Source organism: Suricata suricatta, chromosome 13, assembly GCF_006229205.1.
Source record: "Suricata suricatta isolate VVHF042 chromosome 13, meerkat_22Aug2017_6uvM2_HiC, whole genome shotgun sequence".
Taxonomy (NCBI): Eukaryota; Metazoa; Chordata; class Mammalia; order Carnivora; family Herpestidae; genus Suricata; species Suricata suricatta.
Genome location: NC_043712.1, coordinates 34,783,627 through 34,806,845, shown reverse-complemented (window position 1 = coordinate 34,806,845; position 23,219 = coordinate 34,783,627). Strand labels below are relative to the sequence as shown.

Below are 23,219 nucleotides of genomic sequence, written 5' to 3'. Positions count from 1 at the left end.
ATAAAAACATCTAGACTCATATATGTATAGTAGGTCTGGGTAATATCCAATATTTTGTGTGTGCTTGTTGCAAATGTAATGAATTCCTAAGCCATTGAGGACATTAATGAGAGATTTGTTGGAAAGTGAACGAAAAGGAAGCCAATTATTTCCAAGTTAAACAAAGCCAAGATTCCATTTTAGAGCACTTGAATGTTCCTCTTTTTGCTTGTCTTTTTTTTCCCCTGCCCTCCCCTTCCCTCTGCCTTTCCAAAACTGAAGTGCAGCGTACATGTGGTTAATTATTCACTGTTTTAGTGTGCAATTCTGTGTGTTTTGACAAATGCATACAGTCCTGTAACCACCATCAAAATCAAGAACAGTTCTGTTGCCCCCTCTCCTAGAGTCCTTTGTTGTAGTCGGCTCCCATTCCCCTCAACTCAGAGCAGCAACTGATCTGTTTTTTTCTTCTTTTGATAATCTTTTTGTTTTTTTTAAATCTTATTTGGCATTTGTTGAGCTTATTTACAGTGAATGTTATTCCTCCACTCTCTGAGGGGGCCACACAGTGCACTCCTTTCCACAGCAGTGAAATGCAGGAGCAGGCGTGCATGTTTCTATTCAGGGAAGCTCACTAGAGACTTGAAATTCAAAGTTTCTGCTGGGGGCTGGTTACACAGGCTCTCTCTGTTGGTGGAATCGGTCACAATCACAGAAATTCTAGACTTCTAGAACAAAAGCTGGTGTTCATCACAAATCACACTGCTTGTAGTTTGTACAGCCTGGTACAGCAGGGTTCGGTGGTCCAGCCATCCAAACAGACTCATCCCAATGTTGGGACCTTTCTAAAAGCTGAATTCCCAGCTTCCGGCCGGGACCTGCTATGCTAGCTCTTGTGTGCAGCAGGGCGCCTGTTACATATGTGTAAGAGTGCTACCACATGTATGCTTAGGACTGGAATGAGTATCTTCAGCCTTACCAGATAAAGCCAATTTCCCAAAGTGGTTGAATTAAGTATACTTCAACCCGCAGAAGAGTGTTCTCATTGCCCTACATATTTATTAATACTTGATATTTTTAGCTACTTAATATTTTAATATTTAAATATTTTCTAATCTGGTGAGTATAAAGTTATATCTCCAACATTGGAAAGTCCATTCTTTCACCACCAGATCTACGATGGTACTTTGATCATATATCAAGTTGTCATAGGAATGTATCTGTTTCTGGGCTTTATTTTGTTTTATTGGTTTATTTTTACCACTACAACACATCTTAATTACTTTCATTTTATAATAGTCCTTCTCTCTGGTTGGCCAATTTCCTCCCATCTTGTTCTTTTTTAGGAATGTCTTGGCTCTTCTTGCCCCTTTGTATTTCCATATTCATTTTAGAATCATTTTGACAAATTTCACGTACACTCAAAAATTGAAATTACATTGAATTTAAGATTCAGCTTGGGAAAAGTTGAAATTTAGACCTTTAAACTTCCCTATCCAAAGAGTATGTCTCTTTATTTATTAGGTTTTAGTTAACTGCTTTTAGTAGTTTTATAAATTTCCCCCAAAAAGATCTTACGTATTTTTTACTAGATTTATTCCTAAGTACTCACATTTTTATTGCTGTTGGGAATGATACGTTTTTTAAAATCACATTTTTCTGTTACTGTTTTTAGATATGAAATTGATTTTGGTGTAATGATCTTATGGTCAACAACTTTCCTAAACTCTTAAATTCTTATAATGTGTCTGTATACTTTTTTGAGCATTCTGTGTACAAACGTATATCATCTATGGATGGCAGTTTTGTTTCTTCCCTTCTAATTGTTTTTTTAAACAAGTTTTTAATGTTTATTTTTGAGAGAGAGAGGGAGAGAGACAGTGTGAGCAGAGGCAGAAAGGGAGGGAGACAAAGAATCCAAGCAGATTCCAGGCTCTGAGCCGTCAGACACTTAACCAACTGAGACACCCCGGCACCCCTCTTCTTTTCTAATTCTTAAACCTTTAATATCTTTTTAAAAAATTACTATACTTAGTAGACCTAGCAATATAGGAGACACTGTTTTTCCCAATTGTAAAAAGAATACTTCTTTAATCATTAAATATGTTTGTTCCCTCTGTCCCTTTAAAATTTTCCCCTTCCCCCTCTCCCTCACTCTCTTTTTCCTTCTCCTTTTCCTTGTCATTCTTCCTCTATCCCCACTGCACCTCCCACCCTGTATTTTTTAGGTTAAGACCTGTTTTTCATTTAGTCCTGGTTTGCTAAGATTTGTTTAAAAGTCATGAATCTGTATTGCAGGAAACAAATTAGATAAAATTTACCTATTGAGAAAATCATCTATTTTTGTTCCTTTCACTAGTTAATATAATTAACTACATTAAATAATGTTTGTTTTATGTTATACCAATATTTTTGATGTTAAAGCAGTCTTGTATTCTTTATATAAGCCAAGTTTACAATTTTTTAAAATACATTTCTGGGGTTAGTTTGCTAACATTTTGTTTAGAATTTTTGCTTCTTTGTTCTTAAATGAAAATGTCCTATAATTTTCTGTCTCATATAATCTTTTTTTCTTCTGAAAATTTTAGTTTTATTATAATGGAAGTTATACATGGATACGTTCATCTTGTAAAACATTAGACAATATAGAACAATGTCAAATAATGCTTTCTTCTCCTGTCCTTGCATTATATCCCATTTTGTATTAATCTTACCTGATTTTGGTACTGTTATTATAGTAGTCTTCAGAAATGAATTGAGATGTGTTCCTTTTATTCTCTGGAATGGTTTTTAAGAGCTAGGGATTATATTTTCCTTGAATGCACATAGGACCATAGTGCATTCAAGTAGTATGAATTTGGTCCTGAAACCTATGTGAAATTACAAATTATTAAAGGAGACTTTGGCTTCTCCAGAGCCAAGTCCAGGACAAACACATTTTCATGCCGACTTCTTTATAGGGTAGATTTATATTTACCGTTTCATTTAGCTTTTTTTAATAAAAAAATTTTTTTAATAGTTTATTGTCAAATTGGTTTCCATATAACACCCAGTGCCTCTCCCCACAAGTGCCCCCCACCATGATCATCACCCCCTCCCTCCCTCCCCCTCCCCTTTCAGTCCATGGTTCATTTTCAGTAGTCTCCCTTGATCTGTGTCCCTCACTCTTCCCTGCTCTCTTTCCCCCTTCCTCTCTCCATGGTCCCCTGCCAGGTCTCTCCTGTTAGACCTATGAATGCAAACATATGGTATCTATCCTTCTCTGCCTAGAAGATGTGGTATATATGTACAATGGGGTACTATATGGCAATGAGGAAGAATGAAATATTGCCATTAATAATTTTTTTAATGTTTATTTTTGAGAGAAAGGGAGAGAGAGAGAAAGGGTGGGGGGAGGGGTATAGAGAGAGGGGGGCGCACAGAATATGAAGCAAGCTCCAGGGTCCAAGCTGTCAGCACAAACCACGAGATCATGACCTGAGCCAAAGTCAGATGCTTAACCAACTGAACCACCCAGGTACCCCTAGTTTTTTTTGTTTTTTGTTTTTGAGAGAGAGAAAACGTGAGTAGGGGAGGGACAGAGAGAAGGAGAAAGAGAATCCCAAGCAGGGTCTGCACTATCAGCAGGGAGCCTAACAGAGGGCTTATTGTGGTTGTGGGGCAACCATGAAATAGATAAGACCTGAGCTGAAGTCGGGTGTTTCACTGAGCCGTCCAGGCGCCCGCCTTTCATTTTAGTTGTAGCTCTCTCTGGTTTTTCATGAGCACTTCAGTTCTAACTCACCACCTGGCACAGGTCCAAGGCTTCCATGCTGCCGGCTGTCCAAGATCGTGGTAGGTGGCCTTAGAGCAGTGGACAGCTTCAGCCTTTATTAAATCTCTGGATTCATGCTCCTCTTCTTAGTTTAGCCTCTGAGGAGTTTCCTTAATTTTTTTGCAAGTTCAACCATTATTTCAAAATGATTAAAAAATATTTTGTGTCCAACATTTCTGTTAGAGTATTTTAACATGGTTTTTCTATTGTCATAATTGACTAAACTTTTTATTTTTTGATACATATTAGAGACAAACCATGGGAATCTAGGCATGGGAAACAATTCTCAGGGATTTATTTGTGGCTATTCTCAGTATTGCCTGAGATCTGGGTATGTTTGACTTAACACTCAGCCTAAAATATGTTGAAAATGATCTGTCAATAGAACAGACTAAAGTGATCTACATGTACTAAAGAGAATTGAATATACATTTTCAAATTTCCTGGTATTGCCAATAATATCCTTTTGAGAGTATTTCATTTTAATAAAAATGGTGCATGGTAATTTGCAAATGATTAGGCATGTTGTAGAGAAATTGACTTTTCTTCTTCTTCATTGTGCTTTATCCAGTAACTTTTTTTTCCCCAGTTTGCCAAGCATTGGACAGAATCAAATGGTCTGGAATCTAAATCATTAACTCCAGTATTATGCAGAGGATCTGCCAATAAATTAAAGAACAAAGAGAATGTATATACGCCTAAGTCAGCTGTAAAGAATGAGTGCTTTGTATTTCCTGAGCCAAAGACTCCAGTTAATAAGAACCAGCATAAGAGAGAAATACTCTCAACACCAAATCGTTACACTACACCCTCAAAAGGTATTTGCTATATGGACTAATCAGTGGTAAAATACCTTCAAATTCTATTCTTACCATCTAAATAAACACATAACAGATCAGAAATGGCTAGCATTGCTCTCAGGAATTTCTCCCTTTTTTTTTTTTTTTTTAATCCTATGTTATTTGCATTGGTCGAAATGAAAGCATGTTAGTCAACTTTCAATTTTTCTTAAGTGATAATTTTTTCTCTTTTTCACATATATAAAGTTGAAGTATAGCATCATAGAATATCAAAGCCAAAAGGCAAGTTAGAGCTCATTTCATCCACCTGCTTTTTTCACAGCTGAAGAACACAAGGCTCAGATGAGTAATTTGCCCAAGGTCATAAATTCAGATTTAGACCTTGCTTTCTCATTTGCCCCCCTCTTATTGTGACTAAAACTGAAGTCTCTGCTGAGCCCTTCTCACTCATCTGGATTTCCAGTTCTGGTATCTGATCTTGCTCTTGCTCAAATTTCAGAAGCACTCGAAGCCCTATGATGTCCTTATAGAGATCTAGATCTGCATCCAGATATTACAACTTTTTTATTGCCCTTGGTTTCCTCATCAGCTCAGTCATCACCAATTATTTAAGTGGTTTCATTTATGACACCTCAGCGTTTTCTTGCTGGCCTCGTTTGGGTGCATTCTATTTTGTCAGTGCCTAGAACTGAACCCAGTTTTCTGGTACTGGGTCTTATCAGGGTAAGACAGTAAGCGTCATGAGAACAGAGATTTCTGTCTGCCACGTTTGCAGTGTGGCATAGTATATGGTAGGGGCCATCTTTATTGTCTGGTACTTAGTAGGTCCCCAATGCTTGGTATACAGCGGGGCCATATCTATTGAATGAAGGAATGAATGAGAGCCTGAAGGGGTTTTATTTATTGTGATCTAGTCCATGTCACTTTTTTAAGAATTTTTATTTTTAGAGAGGGTGAATGCAAGTGGAGGCAGAGGGGCAGAAGGGCGGGGAGACAGAGACAGAGACAAAGAGAGAGAGAAGGAGAGGGCAGGAGGGAGGAAGAATTTTAAGCAGACTCCATGCTCAGCATGGAGCCTGACACAGGGCTTGATCCCATGACTCTGGGACCTGTGCCCAAATCAGGAGTCGGATGTTCAACTGACTGAGCCACCTAGGAGCCCCCAAGTCACTTTTTAAAACTTTTTTTTTTTTAATGTTTTATTTATTTTTGATACAGAGAGAGACAGAGCATGAGAGGGGGAGGGGCAGAGAGAGAAGGAGACACAGAACCGGAAGCAGGCTCCAGGCTCTGAGCTGGCTGTCAGCACAGAGCCTGACGCGGGGCTTGAACCCACGAACGTGAGATCTGACCTGAGCTGAAGCCAGAGGCTTAACCGACTGAGCCACCCAGGCGCCCCCCAAGTCACTTTTTAAAATGACTCCTAAACTATTTTAGCCTTTTTTTTTTTTTTAACAATTACAATCTACTCTTGGTTTATGTTAAAAGCCTCATGAACTCAAACTCCAAGACCCTTCCATGTGGACTGCTTTGCGTCCTGCCATTGTGCTTCCAGCTTGCTGATGGGCTGATAGCCAGTTCCAGAGCTCTGCTTCTTATAAAGATATTATAATCAACTTTGTCAGAATGTTTGCTGGAAGTTCTGTTATTCTGTTAATGGCAGTCTCTCGTTCATCAGCTCAAACGATACTTTCCCCAGAATTGTGATGCTAGCGAGTTTGGTGTGATAAGCATGTGTGGCTGCCTGGGGTTGTTATAATGGTTCAGTGAGGTAAATTCTGAATACTAAGGTCGGACATTAGTAGTAGTAGCTGCTATTATATTTCTTCCTAATGGAGTATTTCTCTTCTGTTACTTGTTAATATAGCTACAATATCGTTCATGAGTCAGGGGGTTGGGTAGGGAGATAAGATGAATTTAGCTCATTGAGGGCTTTTTAAATTTTTTTAAAGACTTTGATACTTACAATTCATTCTATTATTGAGTGTGTGTGTTTTAACTTAAAATTTTTTTTAATGTTTGTTTATTTTTGAGAGAGAGACAGAGCGTGAGCCAGGGAGGGACAGAGAGAGAGGGAGTCTCAGAATCTGAAGCAGGCTCTAGGCTCTGAGCTGTCAGTACAGAGCCTGACACAGGGCTGGAAGCCACAAACCACAAGATTATGACCTGACCTGAATTTGGATGCTTAACCAACTGAGCCACCCAAGTGCCCCAGTGTGTGTGTGGTTTTAATTTTTTTTATTTTTTTAATGTTTTTCTTTTTAAATTTATTTTTGAAAGATAGAGACAGCACGAGCATGGGAGGGTCAGAGAGAAAGAGGGATGTGCAGAATCCGAAGCAGGCTCCAGGCTCTGAGCTAGCTGTCAGCGCAGAGCCCAACGCGGCGCTCAAACCTACGAACCATGAGATCATGACCTGAGCCGAAGTCAGACGCTCAACTGACTGAGCCACTCAGGCGCCCCACCCCTGTGTGTTTTAACTTTTTATGTAATTCTGAGGGTTTTGAAACATGGATAGTTTGGGATTTATAATCTTAAAGTATCATCAGCTTGCATAGAAAATTTTCTCTCAATTTGTGAGAAAGATTATGTTGGTCTAAAGCTGTATTGGCTATTTTTCTTTAAACATAAGATCCACCTATACAAGCTACTGGCTAAAACCCCAATGGATAGCTTCCATTAGTGCTGTACACTTTACTTTCTTTCACTCTGAGTCATTTTTCACATAAGCATTAATCACTTTTCTAAGTATGGTACAATCCAGTCAGTGACAATTGATCATCGGGTAACTATGTATAGTAGTAGATACAATGTGTATACAAAGATGAGAACTGTTTTCAGATGTTATTTTCTTGTTCTCGTGTAAAGAGTGAAATGGTCCTGAATAGTCCTAAACAAAACCAAACTTCTAATGTCTTTTAAAAACTTGATAGCACATGCTTATTATAAAGTGTTATTCCCTCTAAAGGGTATGCAACTTTAGATCATAAACAAAAAACTGATTAAATAGTGATAACCAGATTTGTTATTCTGAATTTGTCACAAACTATCTGGATACAAATACCTTACTAGAATGAAACAATTCTAGAATAGATTTTATATTCTAGAATATAAAAATAACAAAAGCTCACACTGTTTAATAACTTTTGTCAAGCCTTCGCAGGGACTGTTCTCTGCTTAACAGGAGTTGAGTAGGGCAGGGACTTGAATTAATACCTCTCAATACTATTCTCAATTAAAAGCATAAATTGGACCTTGTAGAAATACAGATTGACTTTTGTTTATAGAAAGGAGAATCAGTAGTCATAAAATCTGTGTTTATATCTATTTAAATTTATTTATAGTAAAATTTATTCATGGCTTCAGTTTTGCAGTGAAGGAAAAGAGCCACACATGCAAAGCCAAATTTATTTTTTTTATTATAAATCACATGGACATAATTCTTTAAGTAATTAGAGCCTTGACACCACTGGCCAAGTAATTACAATATTTCTGAGTCACTGAGTAAGTGATGTATGTATTATTGACAGAAATTTTGAAACCAAAATATGTCAGTTACATATGGTTTGTATTTGTTGTTTTTCTAATAGCCAGAAACCAGTGCCTTAAAAAAACTCCAGTTAAAATGCCAACAAATTCAGCAGGAGCAGAGAAGTTAATGACAGGTGTCATTAGCCCTGAGAGGCGGTAAGTGTTGTGTTTTTAGATTCTTTGATCTTTAGTGTATGTAGCGAGATTTCCTTTTTTCATGTATGATCAGCCTGATTAAGGTAACAAACCATTGTGTAAATTATGTCAGAGACTGTAGAAACATCTAGCGCAATGAGGATGGTCTGTGGCCATTACTGTAGCTGTTGTTGCTGCCTTCCTCATGGGGAAGAAATCTGAAACTCTTCAGCAGTAGGACTGGCACCTTAACACACTGGGAAGACAGTGGCCCAGACCCCAGCCACACAGTCCCCTTTCTGAGGCGCATCTTTTCCTATACTTCTACTGGTGGAGTATAGACATCCACTAACAGCAGTTGCTCATATAGTAAAGATACCAACTGGTGTTTCAAAGAGAACTCCTTCCTCTTATGTGGACATGGACAGTTCTGCAGCATTGGTGACCCTTCATTGTCACCATTGTTTTGTAATTTAAAAAGTTTTTAAAATTATTTATTTATTTTAAGTACTCTCCGTGTCCAGTGTGGGGCTCAAACTCATGACCCTGAAATCAGCAGTTGCATGCTCCTCTGACTGAGCCAGCTAGGTGCCCCTCATTGTCTATAATAGCTATTCTCTATTTTAATTTTTTCATTTTTGTAAAGTTTATTTATTTGTTTTGAGAGAGAAAGAGAGAAAGATCGTGTAGGCAGGTGGGCGGGAACAGGGGCAGAGAAGAGAGAGAGGGATAGAGAATCACAAGCAGGCTGCATGCTGTCAGCACAGAGCCTGACCTGGGGCAGATCAGACTTAACCAACTGAGCCACCCAGGCACCCCTTTAATAGCTGTTTTTAAAAACAGGATCCATTGGGGCGCCTGAGTGACTCAGTTGGTTAAGTGTCTGACTTCGGCTCAGGTCATGATCTCACATTCGTGAGTTTGAGCCCTGTGTCGGGCTCTGTGCTGACAGCTCAGAGCCTGGAGCCTGTCTTCAGATTCTGTGTCTCCCTCTCTCTCTGACCCTCCGCTGCTCACACTATCTCTCTCTCTCTCTCTCTCTCTCTCTCTCTCTCTCTCTCTCTCTCTCTCAAAAATAAATAAAAACATTAAAAAAATTAAAAGCAGGATACATTTTGAGGACAGTTGGGGAAATTAGACCATGAACTAGATATTAGACAGTACTGTGGCATTATTATTAATTTTCTTGATGTCACGTTGGTATTGTGGTTATGTAGAAAATTTCCTTATTTGTTGGGTATGTGTGCTAAAATGTTTCAGAGTGAAGTCTGATGTATCTTCAGCAAAGATGTACATATTTTTAATGTAGTCATTTATATATGTAGAGAAAGCAAATGTGGCAAAATATTAACAACCATTGAATCTAAAAGGATAAAAAGGATATATGGGGTTCATTGTACTATTCACTCAACTTTTCTATATATTTTTTATTAATAGTTTATTTTTTTAATTTACATCCAAGTTAGTTAGCATATAGTGCAACAATGGTTTCAGGAGTAGGTTCTTTAATGTCCCTTATCCATTTAGCCCATCCCCATTCCCACAACCCCTTTAGCAACCCTCTGTTTATTCTCTATATTTAAGAGTCTCTTATGTTTTGTCCCCCTCTCTGTTTTCATATTATTTCTGCTTCCCTTCCCTTATGTTCATCATCATATTTGTCTTTCTCCAACAAATATCGCTTGGCATAATACCCTCTAGTTCATCCATGTAGATGCAAATGGCAAGATTTCATTCTTTTTGATTGCCAGGTAATACTCCATTATACACACACACACCCTACATCTGTATCTATTCATCTGTCAGTGGGCACTTGGGCTTTTTCTATACTTTGACTATTGTCAAAAGTGCTGCTATAAACATTGGGGTGCATGTTTCCCTTCAAAACAGCACACCTGTATCCTTTGGATAAATACCTAGTAGTATACTTGCTGGGCCATAGGGTAGTTCTATTTTTAAGTTTTTGAAGAACTTCCGTATTTTTTTCGAGAGCGCATCAGTTTGCATTCCCACCAGCAGTACAAAAGAGATCCTTTTTCTCCGCATCCTTGCCAACATCTGTTGTTGCCTGAGTTGTTAATGTTAGCCATTCTGACTGGTGTGAGGTGATGTCTCATTGTGGTTTGGATTTGTGTTTCTTTGATGATAAGTGATGTCGAGCATTGTTTCATGTGTTGGTTGGCCATCTGGATGTCTTTTTTGGAGAAGTATCTATCTGTTCATGTCTTTTGCCCATTTCTTCACTGTATTGTTTTTTCGGTGTTGAGTTTGATAAGTTTTTTAGAGATCTTGGATACTAACTCTATCTGATATGTTGTTTGCAAATATCTTCTCCCATTCCATCAGTTGGCTTTTAGTTTTGCTTTAGTACATATTGTTTTAAAAGCTAGGGGAAAAATAGTTTTGCCAAGGGGCAGTTGGCTGAGGGGAGGGGTGATGGCTGCATTCCAGTGGGAGATGGCTTTTGTGCTCTCCCTGAGGAGCGAGCTGGTCTGGCCTTGGCATACTCGAACGGCCTGTGATGGCCCCGACTGGCAGGAGGCCCCGTTTTACTCACGGATTTTTTTTTTTCTTTTTAAGATGTCGCTCAGTGGAACTGGATCTCAACCAAGCACACATAGAGGATACTCCAAAAAGAAAAGGAACCAAAGTGTTTGGGAGCCTTGAAAGGGGGTTGGATAAGGTTATCACTGTGCTTACCAGGAGCAGAAGGAAGGGCTCTGCCAGAGATGGGCCAAGAAGACTAAAAGTAAGTGCACTGGGATTCTTTAGTACGGACTTCAGGAGCTGGCTACTAACTGGACTTTTTTTTGCCCCAAGAGAAGTGCTGAATAAATGACTGGATTATTTTTTATTTTATGTGTTTTTATGCAGTGGACTTTGAGAATGCAGAGGTAAATTATATATACTTGCTCCTTTCTAGGAGCAAATAACTATAATTCAAATATTCAAGTAGAGAGATTAATCACAGAGACAGTATGGAGGCCAAGGAATGTGGGGCATATGGAGGAACTGAGAGCTGCCTTAAGGATGGGGACTTGAGCTTAATTGTGTCATGTCTCTGGCACGTAGAAGAGTCTCTTGTAGGCCCTCACAACGTATTTGAATGCCTGGGAAGGGAATTTGAACTTTGAGTGTGGTGTATGTGAATCAAGTAGTTAGCAGCACACTGGGAAGGTGGGCCGAGAGGTGCTCACAGGCCTAAAAGGTTTGGACCTTTGATAGTCCTATCATACTTTAAAAAGGCTTAATGTGTCCATGGTATGGGCAGTATGTTCGATGGGGAAAAGAAAGGAAAAAGAAGTTATTAGTAGATATAAAATACTTCTTACTCTCTTGGATTCTCTCTGAGCATTTCTTCAAACATCTAATGAATGACATTTTTGTTCAGGGGAAGTAAGAGAAAAAGGTATAAATAAGACTCCACTCAGAAATGGCACAGCCCATGTCATTTAGGATCTCATAGAGTGGCAGTGAGGACAGGCAGGGATGTTGCTCTGTGCTGTAGTAAAAACCTGTTCCAAGAGGTGTAAGTTCCAGAGGAGGGAAGAGAAGATGGTAGTGTTCCCTACGATTTGGGGACTGGGTCTCTGTTTAGTTTTTGTGCTGAGACTCTCATTTGGGGCAAATCTGGGCTTGCTTGGGGAAGGAAAATGATGAGCTGTCGGACAGAAGTGTGCTTCAGGGGAGAATATTCAGATATGTCCTGTTTTAAAGTGGAAGAAGATAGAATTTATCCATTAATATTTGTTGCCTGTTGAACTTGTATAATGTACTGAGAAGTTTTGCATATGGCTCTCTATTAGGCATATTTTGTCCTTTTGTTCTAAGATTTCTCTAGATGGAGACAGTTATGAAATATTTCGAACACTGACATTGGGATTAAGAAAACCATAGTACCGGGGTGCATGGGTGGCTCAGTTGGTTAAGTGACTTTGGCTCAGGTCATGATCTCGTGGTTTGTGGGCTTGAGCCCCACATTGGGCTCTGTGCTGACAGCTCGGATTCCCTGTCACCCCCTTTCTCTCTCTGCCCCTCCCCTGCTTGTGCTCTGTCTCTTTCTCAAAAATGAATAAATGTTAAAAAAATTAAGAAAGTCATAGTGCCATTTTCTGAAAAACATTAGATAAGGGAAGTTAAGGAAACACAATCATATACATCATTGAGAAGCTAAGCAGTTGTCAAATACTAATGGATAATACCCTAAAAATGTTCACCTGTGTAAATTATTTGGCCACTGAATGCATTTTCCAGAAGGAACTGCTATGATGTTAGCTGACTTTCCAGGGATTCTCTACCACTTCAGGATGTAGGAGAAAAACCATAGATTGGGAGTGAGAAGATCTGAGTTCTAGCTTCAGATTTGTACTTTGTAGCTTGGGTGAGTCATTTTATCCCTGCCTGCCTCAATTTCCTTATTTGTAAAAACTGGAGATAATTCCTACCCTCATACCTTCATAGAGCTGGGATGCCTAAACAGAGCTGCCTCTGTGAAATACACATGAAATGATGTTTTATATAAGGTGTTCCAATGTTTTTTAAAAAAATTTTTTATTACTGAAGTGTAATTGCCATACCATGTTATATTAGTATCATGTGTACAACGTAATGACTTCGTGGTTCTGTACTTTCTGCAGTGCTCACCATGGTGAGTGTGGTTACCTTCTGGCATCATACTATGTTATTAGAATGTTATTGACTATGTTCCCTATGCTGTACTTTTGAGAGAGAGAGAGAGAGAGAGCACGTGTGCACAAGTGGGGAAGCGGGGCACAGGGAGAGTGAGAGGGAGGGGGAAATCTTAAGTAGGCTTCATGCTCAGCACAGAGGCTCTATCCCTGGGATTATGACGTGAGCCTAAATCAAGAGTCAGATGCCCAAGCGACTGAGCCGCCCAGGTGTCCCAAACATGTTCCAGTGTTGAGTGAAATTATCATCCATGTTGAGCATTTTTAACCCTAATGTAGCAGAACCATAGTCCTCATTAACACACATCTAACATCAGAAACTTGATGTAACTTTGGATCTGTAGCCCTTTTAAATGCTTTCAGTTTTTGCTGAGCTCTGTAGAGCTCACTTTAGGAAATCAGTTTCATTTCTTTTATTTACTTTGTTTTGTTTTTTAATGTTTATTTATTCAGTTTTGAGAGAGAGGCACAAGTAGGAGAGGAGCAGAGAGAGAAGGATACACAGAATCTGAAGCAGGCTCTACGCCCTGAGCTGTCAGCACAGCCCAACACGGGGCTTGAACTCAAAATCCGTGAGATCATGGCCTGAGCCAAAGTTGAATTCTTAACTGACTGAACCACCCAGGTGCCCCTCTGCCTATTTTTTACATTAAAAAATTATAAACTTAGAAAAGTTAAAAAGATGGTACAAAGAACACCTTAGTTTGTTAAGATGCAAATCATACGTGGTTAAGCCGCTGGTAGGAAATTTAAACAGATAAAGTAGGATTAATGTTTTTAATGTTTATGTATTTATTTTGAAAGAGAGTGAGCGTGCACACAAACAGGGAAGGGGCCGAGAGAAAGGGGGACAGAGAGAACCCCAAGCCGGCCCCCTGCTGTCAGCGCAGAGCCCGACGTCTCACAGTGCAGGGCTCCATCTCACAGACCATGAGGTCAGGGTCTGAGTGGAAATCAAGAGCTGGATGCTTAACTGGCTGAGCCACCCAGGTGCCCAGATTCATTATTTTGTACAAGGAATCACTTGAAGTATATTTGGAAGTGTTCTGCTTATCGTCTAGACAAAGCCAATTTAGTTTGGTGAAATAGCCCTGGATGGGGACCCAGCAGACAGAGGGTCCTTGTCATAGTTGTGCCACTTGTTCCTTTTATAATAACTTGAAGCTGGGTCCCTGAACTCCAGTTGTTGAACACTCGCCTGCAGATGGGCATATTATCTGCACTGTAATTTATCTGGTATTTTCTTTATATTGACTCTAATTACTAGTTTATTTTTAAATTTACATCCAAGTTAGCATACAGTACAACAATGATTTTAGGAGTAGACTCCTTAATGCCTCTTACCCATTTAGCCCATCCCCCCTCCCACAAATCTTCCAGCAACCCTCTGTTTATTCTCTGTATTTAAGAGTCTCTTATATTTTGTCCCTCTCCATTTTTATATTATTTTTGCTTCCCTTCCTTTATGTTCATGTTTCGTATCCTAAAGTCCTTATATGAGTAAAGTCATATGATATTTTTCTTTTTCTGAATAATTTCGCTTAGCATAATATCCTCTAGTTCCATCCACGTAGTTGCAAATGTTAAGATTTCATCCTTTTTGATTGCTGAGTAATACTCCAGTGTGTGTGAGAGTGTGTGTGTGTGTACCACATCTTCTTTATCCATTCATCCCTTGATGGGCATTTGGGCTCTTTCCATACTTTGGCTGTTGTTGATAGTACTGCTATAAACATTGGGGTGCCTGTGCCCCTTTGAAACAGCACACCTGTATCCCTTGGGTAAATACCTAGTAGTGCATAGGGTAGTTTTATTTTTATATTTTTGAGGAATCTCCATATTGTTTTCCAGAGTGGCTGCACTGGTTTGCATTCCATATTAACTGTTTTTTAAAAAAACAAACTTATTTATAGAGGTATAACTGACCTAAAGAAACTGTACTTCTTAAAAATGTGTGACTAATATACTTTGGCATTATATAGACACCTGCAAAACTATCATCACAATCAGGAGGACTAGCTTTTTACAATTTTAAATTTATTTGTTTATTTAAACGCTTATTTATTTTGAGAGAGAGCATGAGTGAGCAAATGCAAGTGAGGGAGAGACAGAGAGAGAGAGGGGAACAGAAGACCTGAAATGGGCTCTGTGCTGACAGCAGACAGCCCAATGTGTGGCTCAAACTCACAAACTGTTAGATCATGACCTGAACTGAAGTTGGACACTTAACTAACTGAGCCACCCAGGTGCCCTGATCTTAAATTTATTTTTTTAAATTATTTTTTAACATTTTATTAATTTTTGAGAGACAGAGAGAGACAGTGTGATAAGTGGAGGGTCAGAGAGAAAGAGGGAGACACAGAATCCGAAGTGGGCTCCAGGCTCCGAGTTGTCAGCACAGAGCCTGATGCAGGGCTCGAACCCATGAACCGTGAGATCATGACCTGAGCTTAATTTGGATGCTTAACTGACTGAGCTACCTAGGCGCCCCTAAATTTATTTTTAAAGGAACTATATGTTACTAGTTTTTCTAAATCAGATGGGAACAAATGTATAAATACTAAAGTAAGAATACAGTTGACCCTAGAATGACATGGGTTTGAACTGCATGGGTCACTTACATGTATATTTTTTCAACAAATACATTAGGAAAAGTTTGGGGAGACTTGGGACAATTTGGAAAAACTCAAAAACGGCGTAGCCTAGAAATAACAAAAAAGTTAAGAAAAAGATATGTAGATATTAGTCTATTTTATCATTTACTAAGATATTTATATATCTTATATAAGATATAAATAAGTATACTTACATATTATTATATATTTATATAAGATATAAACAAATATAAAAAGTTAAAATTTATCAAAATTTATGCACACAAACATACCGTACATAGTGCCATTCATAGTTAGGAGAAATGTAAACACACTTAAAGATGCAGTATTAAATCCTAACTGCATAAAGTCAACTGTAACACATGCCATACTACTGTAATCATTTCATAGCTATCTTCTGTTACTCTTGCGGTGAGCTTATGTTGTGAGTGTCTGCTTAAAAACACCTTATGACACTAGTCATTTCCATGTGAGCAGTTTGTCTCTTCAGTAAATTGTGTATCACAGTAAAAAAAAATGATCTCTTGTGGTTCTTGCATATTTTTCACATTTAAATACGTTTAAAACATATAAATCACATTTAGCATGATGCCATACACCTTGAATAACACCAGGAGACTTGTATGAAGTGCCAGTAGTGATGCTGGATGTGCTCCCAAGAAGCAGAGAAAAGTCATGACTTTTCAAGAAAAAGTTGAATTGCTTGATATGTACCATAGATTGATGTCTACGGCTGTGGTCGCCCACCATTTCCAGATAAATGAATCCAGTGGAAGGACAATTTTTTTTTTTAAGGGAAACTCATGAAGCCATCGTGGCAGACACAAAAACAGACACAAAAACCTTGCATTTTTTGCAAAATACTTTTTTCATCTTGTATTGAAAATGCGGCTTTTATTTGGGTGTAGGGTTGCTGTAAGAAAGGCATACCTATAAGCTTTAATATGATTTGAGAAAAGGTGAAGTCATGTTATGACAACTTAAAGCAAAAGGAAGGTAAGGTATCTAAAGCTGGAGAATTTATTGCCAGCAAAGGATGGTTTGATAATTTTAGAAAGAGATTTGGTTTAAAAAGTGTTAAGATAACAAGAGAAGCAACTTCTGCTGACCAAGAGGCAGTAGATACTGGTTCCCAGATGCCATTAAGAAAATCATTTAGGAGAAAGAATATCTTTTTGAACATGTTTTTAACGCAGACAGAATTATTCTATTCTGGAAAAAGAAATGCCACAAAAGACATTCACTAGTAAGGAAGAAGAATGAGCACCAGCCTTTAAGACAGGAAGGGATAGGCTAGCTCTGGTATTCTTTTTTTTTTTTTTTAATTTTTTAATGTTTTATTTATTTTTGATACAGAGACAGAGCATGAGAGGGGGAGGGGCAGAGAGAGAAGGAGACACAGAACAGGAAGCAGGCTGCAGGCTCTGAGCTAGCTGTCAGCACAGAGCCCGATGTGGGGCTCGAACCCACGAACATGAGATCTGACCTGAGCCGAAGCCAGAAGCTTAACCGACTGAGGCACCCAGGCGCCCCTAGCTCTGGTATTCTATACAAATGCAGTTGGGTTTATGATCAACACTGCCCTTGTCTGTAAAGTTACTAACCCCTGAGTCTTGAAGGGAAAATGTGACCATCAACTGCCAGTCTTTTGGTTATATAAGAAAGTCTAGATAATGAAAATGCTTTTTCTGGATAGATTTCATCAGTGAAGTCAAGAAGTACCTTGCCAGTAATGGACTGCCTTTAAATTTTTTTTAATTTTATTTATTTTTAGAGAGAGAGAACAGGGGAGAGGGGCAGAAGGAGAGGAAGGGACGGAGGGTGGGATCTTAAGTAGGCTCTGCTCAGTGCAGAGCCGAATGTGGGGCTTTATCTCACCACCGTGAGATCATGACCTGAGCTGAAATCAAGAATCAGAATCAAAGACTTAACCAACTGAACCACATATGCGCCCCAGGGACTGTCTTTTAAAGTTCTTTTGATATTGGACAATGCCACGGACCACCCAGCACCCTATGAGTTCAACACTGAAAGTGTCAAAGTGGTCTGCTTGTCCGTAAACATGGTGTCTCTAATTCATCCTCTAGAAAAGGGGGTCATAAGGACCTTTAAGGCTGATAACACTATGGAAAGGGTTGTCGGTGTTATGGAAGAGAATGTCATGGAAGTCTAGAAGGATTACATTATTGAAGATGCCATTGTTGTAACAAAAAAATTATGAAAGCCTAAGCCTGAAACAAATTTATACTGGAGAACACTGTCCACGTGTTGTGCATAACTTCACAGGATTTATGACAGAGCAAACAGAAATTATGAAAGTTTGTAGATATGGCAAAAAAGGTGTTTGTGGGGGTTTCAAGATATGGGGAGAAATTCAAGAGCTGATAGACATCACACCAGAAGAATTAGTAGAAGATGAGTTGATGGAGATAAGTGCTCTGAACCAGTGACAGGTGGTGAGGAAGAACATGTAGAAGAAGCAGTGCTAGAAAACCAATTGACACTAGACAATCTGGCAAAAGGGTTTTGATTCTTCAGGACTACTTTTGACTTTTATGACATGGACCCTTTTATGATATGGGCACTGAAATTAAAGCAAATGATAAGAGGAAGATTGATACCAGACAAACATTTTTTTCGAGAAATGAAAAGGCATGAAGTCAGACAGAATTGTGATATATTTCCAGAAAGTTCCACTGAGTGTGCCTGCCCCTTTTGATCCCCTTCTACATCTTCCACGTCTGCCACCTCTGAGACAGCAGGAACAACCTCTCCTCTTCCTCCTCCTCCTCAGCCTACTCCACAGGAAAGAGAGGAGCATGAAGGACTTTCTGATGATCCACTTATTCCTAAAGAGCAGTAAATAATCATCATGACACGCAGTTAATAAATTTGTCTGTTGTGTATGTGTATGAGTGTCTTCATGTGAACATATAATAACTGTGTCAAAAGAGCCATATGAAACCTTTTTGTGCCATCATCATTACCTAAGTGCTCCTCATGTAGAACTTTGTGTGCAAGACTCATATGGAAGTGGATAGCCTATCTTTACTTAGACACAGGGTGAGTGGTATTTAATATAAAATTAATAATGTGTTAGTTTTCTCACTGTTTTATAACTTGGCTTTCAAATAATTACATTACGGTCTTTGGAGAAACTGCTTATCAGCCTATCATTACTAGTAGGTGTTTTTAAAAATATATACATAACAGTGTTTCTAATACTGTGTTATGAATATGACTGTATTACTGCGTCCCATAAAATTTTATAACCATTTATTCATTAGTGGGTAGGCTAAGCTACTGTGAAGCAATCATATTGATTATACCCAGGCTACCATGAAGCAGTCATATTGCTGGCTTTTTGTTATCTATGCATGAGTCATTACACCTGTAAATAAATACGGATTTCTTTTTCACATTATCTCTTTTCATTTTTGATATCTAGTGTTAGTAATACATGTAACATCTGTCATGTTTTGTATCATATAAGACAGTGTTGATGTAGGTACTAAGAGGATTCATCTTGTAAATAGACAATGTAAACTTACAGTGTTGATAAATACAGTACAGTACTGCAAATGTATTTTCCCTTCCTTTTTATTTTCTTAATATTTTCTTTTCTCTATTTTGTTTTATTGTAAGTATATAGAATATAAAACATAATAACATACAGGATATGTGTTAATTGATTGTTAATGATATCTGTAACACTTTCAGTCAGTAGACTATAAGACTTTGAGGGAGTCCAAAGTTATATGTGTGTTTTGGACTCTATGGGGGGTTAGTACCCCTAGGCCCTGCATTATTCAAGGGTCAACTATATATTCAAACCACATTTCCTGGGGCATTGTAATCTCTCACAGTTTACATCTTAGGACATTAACAATGTCTTTGGCATAGCATAGGAAGGGAGAAACAAGTAAAACCAAACAGATAGATGTTAATTAATATTTATGTATTTCACTAAAAAGATTGGTAGAAGAGGATGAAAAGTTAAAAAGGATGCTAAGCATGTACTTACTAGTGAACATAATTTCTCCAAGCTTTCCAGTGCTATCTTACTCCAGCTTATCAAGAATTGGTTTTAAATTCTTTCAGTATTTTTCTGGAAATGTTTCCATTTGAACTGGTATTATAATGAGTTTGGGGTCTCTACGTTACATAGGCTGTTGTTTGTGTTGATGTAAAGATTTACTCTTACCCCCTTCTTTTTCTTTTTTTAAGCTTCACTATAATGTGACTACAACCAAATTAGTGAATCCAGATCAACTCTTGAATGAAATAATGTCTGTTCTTCCAAAGAAGCACGTTGACTTTGTACAAAAGGGGTAAGAAGCACACTTAGAGGCTGTTGCATTTATTACCTGATCTCTTTTGAGCTTTGAGAAGACATTCTTCTCTTTTTTAAAAAATATTTCCCCCACCTCATTTTCGTCAAAAAAGCTTTTATGGTAGTGTCATTGTTCATAATTTAGCCTCTTTGGTTTTGTTTGAGCTAGTGCCAGCTTGTCACCACTTTCAAAGTTAGACTTTTCAAAATAGGAAAAACCTGAACTTCCAGGGTTTTTTTTTTTCCTGTCTGCTGTTTTCCTTTGATGTTCCGCTTTTCAATAATGCTTCTAAATTATAATCTAAATATCCGAGACACCTCAATCAGGGATTTATAGAATCCTTTTGTGTATGGCTTGCTGTTGGGTAGGACTAGGTTTTCACACTTTAGGAAATTATTTCACCTTAACTTTTTTTCACTGTAGAGTGAGCTGCTGGCAAAGCCTCTGTGGCTTGATCTCATGGTCTGAATGGCCAGACCTCTTCTTTTTATCTAAGATGTTCATATTTCTAAATATTTTCAGTTATGTCTCTTTCAAATTTCATTATTGAAGCAGCTAAAAAGAGCCACTAATTGGTATGAAAAACATTTAACTAGAATGTTCAATATAGCATATGATTTTTGGAAACAGTCTCTTGCAAAGGTAATTGTACTTTTCACTGTCTGTAAATGTTGGCAAGCATTCCTTACCTGGACCCTGGCTTTCTTCCTCAGGCATCATCAGAACACATGTAACTCCCTCTGATCCGTCTTCATGCTTGGGGTTTAGCAGTGGTTCCAGAACCGCTAGCCAAATCTATATCAGAAAGCTGCCAGTAATCTTTCCTTCAGTTTATGATCTCTCTATCAGATTATCAACTAACTGTTAGCCAAAAATTTATCCAACTTCTTCATCAACCACAAAGTCTCTGTCTTGATCCTTTTTTTCCTCGTTTTTTATCTCTTCTGTTTTTTAACTTCTTTGTGACAAAGCAGAACATCAAAAGCTAAATTTTTCAGGGATGTGATGTTGCTAATCTTAGGTATATTCCATTATTATCTTTTCTCATTCATGAAGAATTGGCTTTTCTCTTCCATATGACTGAATTGCTCTATGCTTCATCTTCCCGTCAGGAGCCTTAACTACAGAGTACTCCTTTTGGCATTTCTGATAATGACTGCTCATTTTTAAGAGATGAAGACCCCAAACACCTAACTAAGAAAAAGGATGATATTTTGTAAAACCTCATAATAAATACCAGATACAAGTAATTTCTCTACGTTTCTGTGGAACAGTACCTAATCACATGTCCCCCATATTTAGGGAACTGAAATTTAAAATTGATTTATTGTCTATTGTTTATTGGAGATTAGTAAGACAAAATGAAAATATCTTGCACAAAAATTAAAAAGTCGATTTACATGAATTCAAGTTATGTAACTTTGCAGGAGCGTACCTGATCTTAAGGTGTGTTTAAGGCTTCATTTGGCCTGGGCTTTTCCATTTTCAGAGTTGTTACATGACAGTTCTAATTATATATATACACACATCATGTGTTTCAAGCATGGAAATGGACCATGGGCTTTCTGTTATAACTCTGCTGTAAAGTGTAATGATCATAACCTCGTATTACTGTTAGAAAAACCTCAAAAACACACACCCTTCTGACAGGTTGGTGGCTTCAGCTTTATTTATATGAAAGACAGAATTTTCTTATGAGGTGCACACAAAAAAAATATTCTTAATCTTCTCTGCACTTTCCTTTGTTGTGAACATTGTGGGAATGGCCTACTGTTCACGGATTATACTGTTGAAAGAGTTGCATAGAGGAGTCCAGAAGATTTCTTGAGCATGAATGGCATAGGTAACTATGAAAGGAAGGCTTTTCTTTGGACAAGGGCAAGTTCTGGTAAAAGCCTTTCATCTTAATTCTTAAAGATCCTAGTTCAGCTTCATGCTCGATGATTAAGGTATAGCTAAGTCATTTGGAAACTGTAAGCAGTAAGATATTGCTTAATGAAATAATGGTTCATTTTCTCCACTGTCCTCCTATAGGCTTAGAAATCTCTTGTACAGAATATTTATGGTTCTGCTGCTAACTGGCTTCTTATCTTGTTTTCATAGCTATACACTGAAGTGTCAAACACAGTCAGATTTTGGTAAAGTGACAATGCAGTTTGAACTAGAAGTGTGCCAGCTTCAGAAACCTGACGTGGTGGGTATCAAGAGGCAGCGGCTTAAGGGTGATGCTTGGGTTTACAAGAGATTAGTAGAAGACATCCTGTCTAGCTGCAAGGTATAATTGTTGTGTGGTTTACCCCTGCTGGATGAACATGGGTGTGATACAGCCTATATGGAGAATGGCATCACTGGTTTGGTTTTTAAAGTCCATTGGAACTCTAGACTTGTTTCTAAAGAGCTGTCTTAAAGACAAATATCTTTTTGTTTTTAAACAAAAGGTATTTTGCATATGAGTCTAAGTCAAGCCCATCTGTCATTATCTATTACTATCTTTTTAAATCATGTTTTTGTATATTAATAACTGTTGACTTTCTTAGATTCACTTCCATATGTGAAAGTAAGCTCTCAACTATGTCTCCTTTTAATGTGTAATTTCTTTCTGAATAAAATCATTTGTGAATATAGCAGGCTTCTCCTCTTCTTTGTATTTGATTTTGATACAAGTAAAATCTCAAATGGTTTCCTGACTATTAAGTAGAGACTATTTGGAGATGTTTTATCTGTTATCAAATATGCCTTGGGCAGAAAAAACAGATAAGAATTCATTTGCATAATTTTTTCCTGTCTTTGATTTAAGTAGGATTTATTGAGATCGTTAACTAAGTCACAGCTGTGGTTACCAGAGTTAAACAACACATTTAATATGTTGAATAAAAGAGTATTGACTTCAGTAAGTGTGTTCGGCCAACAATGAGAAGTATCTGAACTGTGAGCCGCCATGAAATGTTACTTTAAGGTAATTTTCCTTAAGTCTCAATGATGGCCCCAAATTTGTATTTTTATTTCATTTTATTGGGCTCTAAAGGCTAGCACTCAAGTTATATTTGTTACTAATTAAACTAGTTGGAGAAAAAATAGCACTACCTTCTAGTCAGTAGTGAGGGAGTATTCTGTCACTCATTTATTCAGTAAACACTTACCAAGTGTTTTAGGTCATGGGCCTGAAGATGATACTGTCCAGTAAACCCAAGGAGTTCAGAGTCTGTTAGGGGCAGATCATCACACAGTATTTATAGCATAGAGAGGATGGCCAACTTCGTCTCGAGGACTAAGGAGTGACTTACTGGAAGAAGCAGTATTTGTTCTAAGGATATATAGGCGTT

The 23,219-nt window shown here is 38.0% G+C and overlaps 1 protein-coding gene across 2 annotated transcripts in view; it reads left to right on the top strand.

Annotated features, from left to right (window-relative positions):
- The window catches only part of MELK (maternal embryonic leucine zipper kinase), a 92,300-nt gene extending 69,808 nt beyond the window's left edge, over nucleotides 1–22,492 (top strand). For both annotated transcript variants that reach the window (XM_029920313.1, XM_029920312.1), the window contains 5 exons: nucleotides 4,383–4,611; nucleotides 8,184–8,280; nucleotides 10,840–11,008; nucleotides 19,790–19,893; nucleotides 22,000–22,492. In XM_029920313.1, coding sequence (XP_029776173.1) covers nucleotides 4,383–4,611; nucleotides 8,184–8,280; nucleotides 10,840–11,008; nucleotides 19,790–19,893; nucleotides 22,000–22,177 — 777 coding nt within the window. In that variant the 3' untranslated portion in view covers nucleotides 22,178–22,492. The remainder of the gene's footprint in view (nucleotides 1–4,382; nucleotides 4,612–8,183; nucleotides 8,281–10,839; nucleotides 11,009–19,789; nucleotides 19,894–21,999) is intronic.
- Nucleotides 22,493–23,219: the final 727 nt, after the last annotated feature.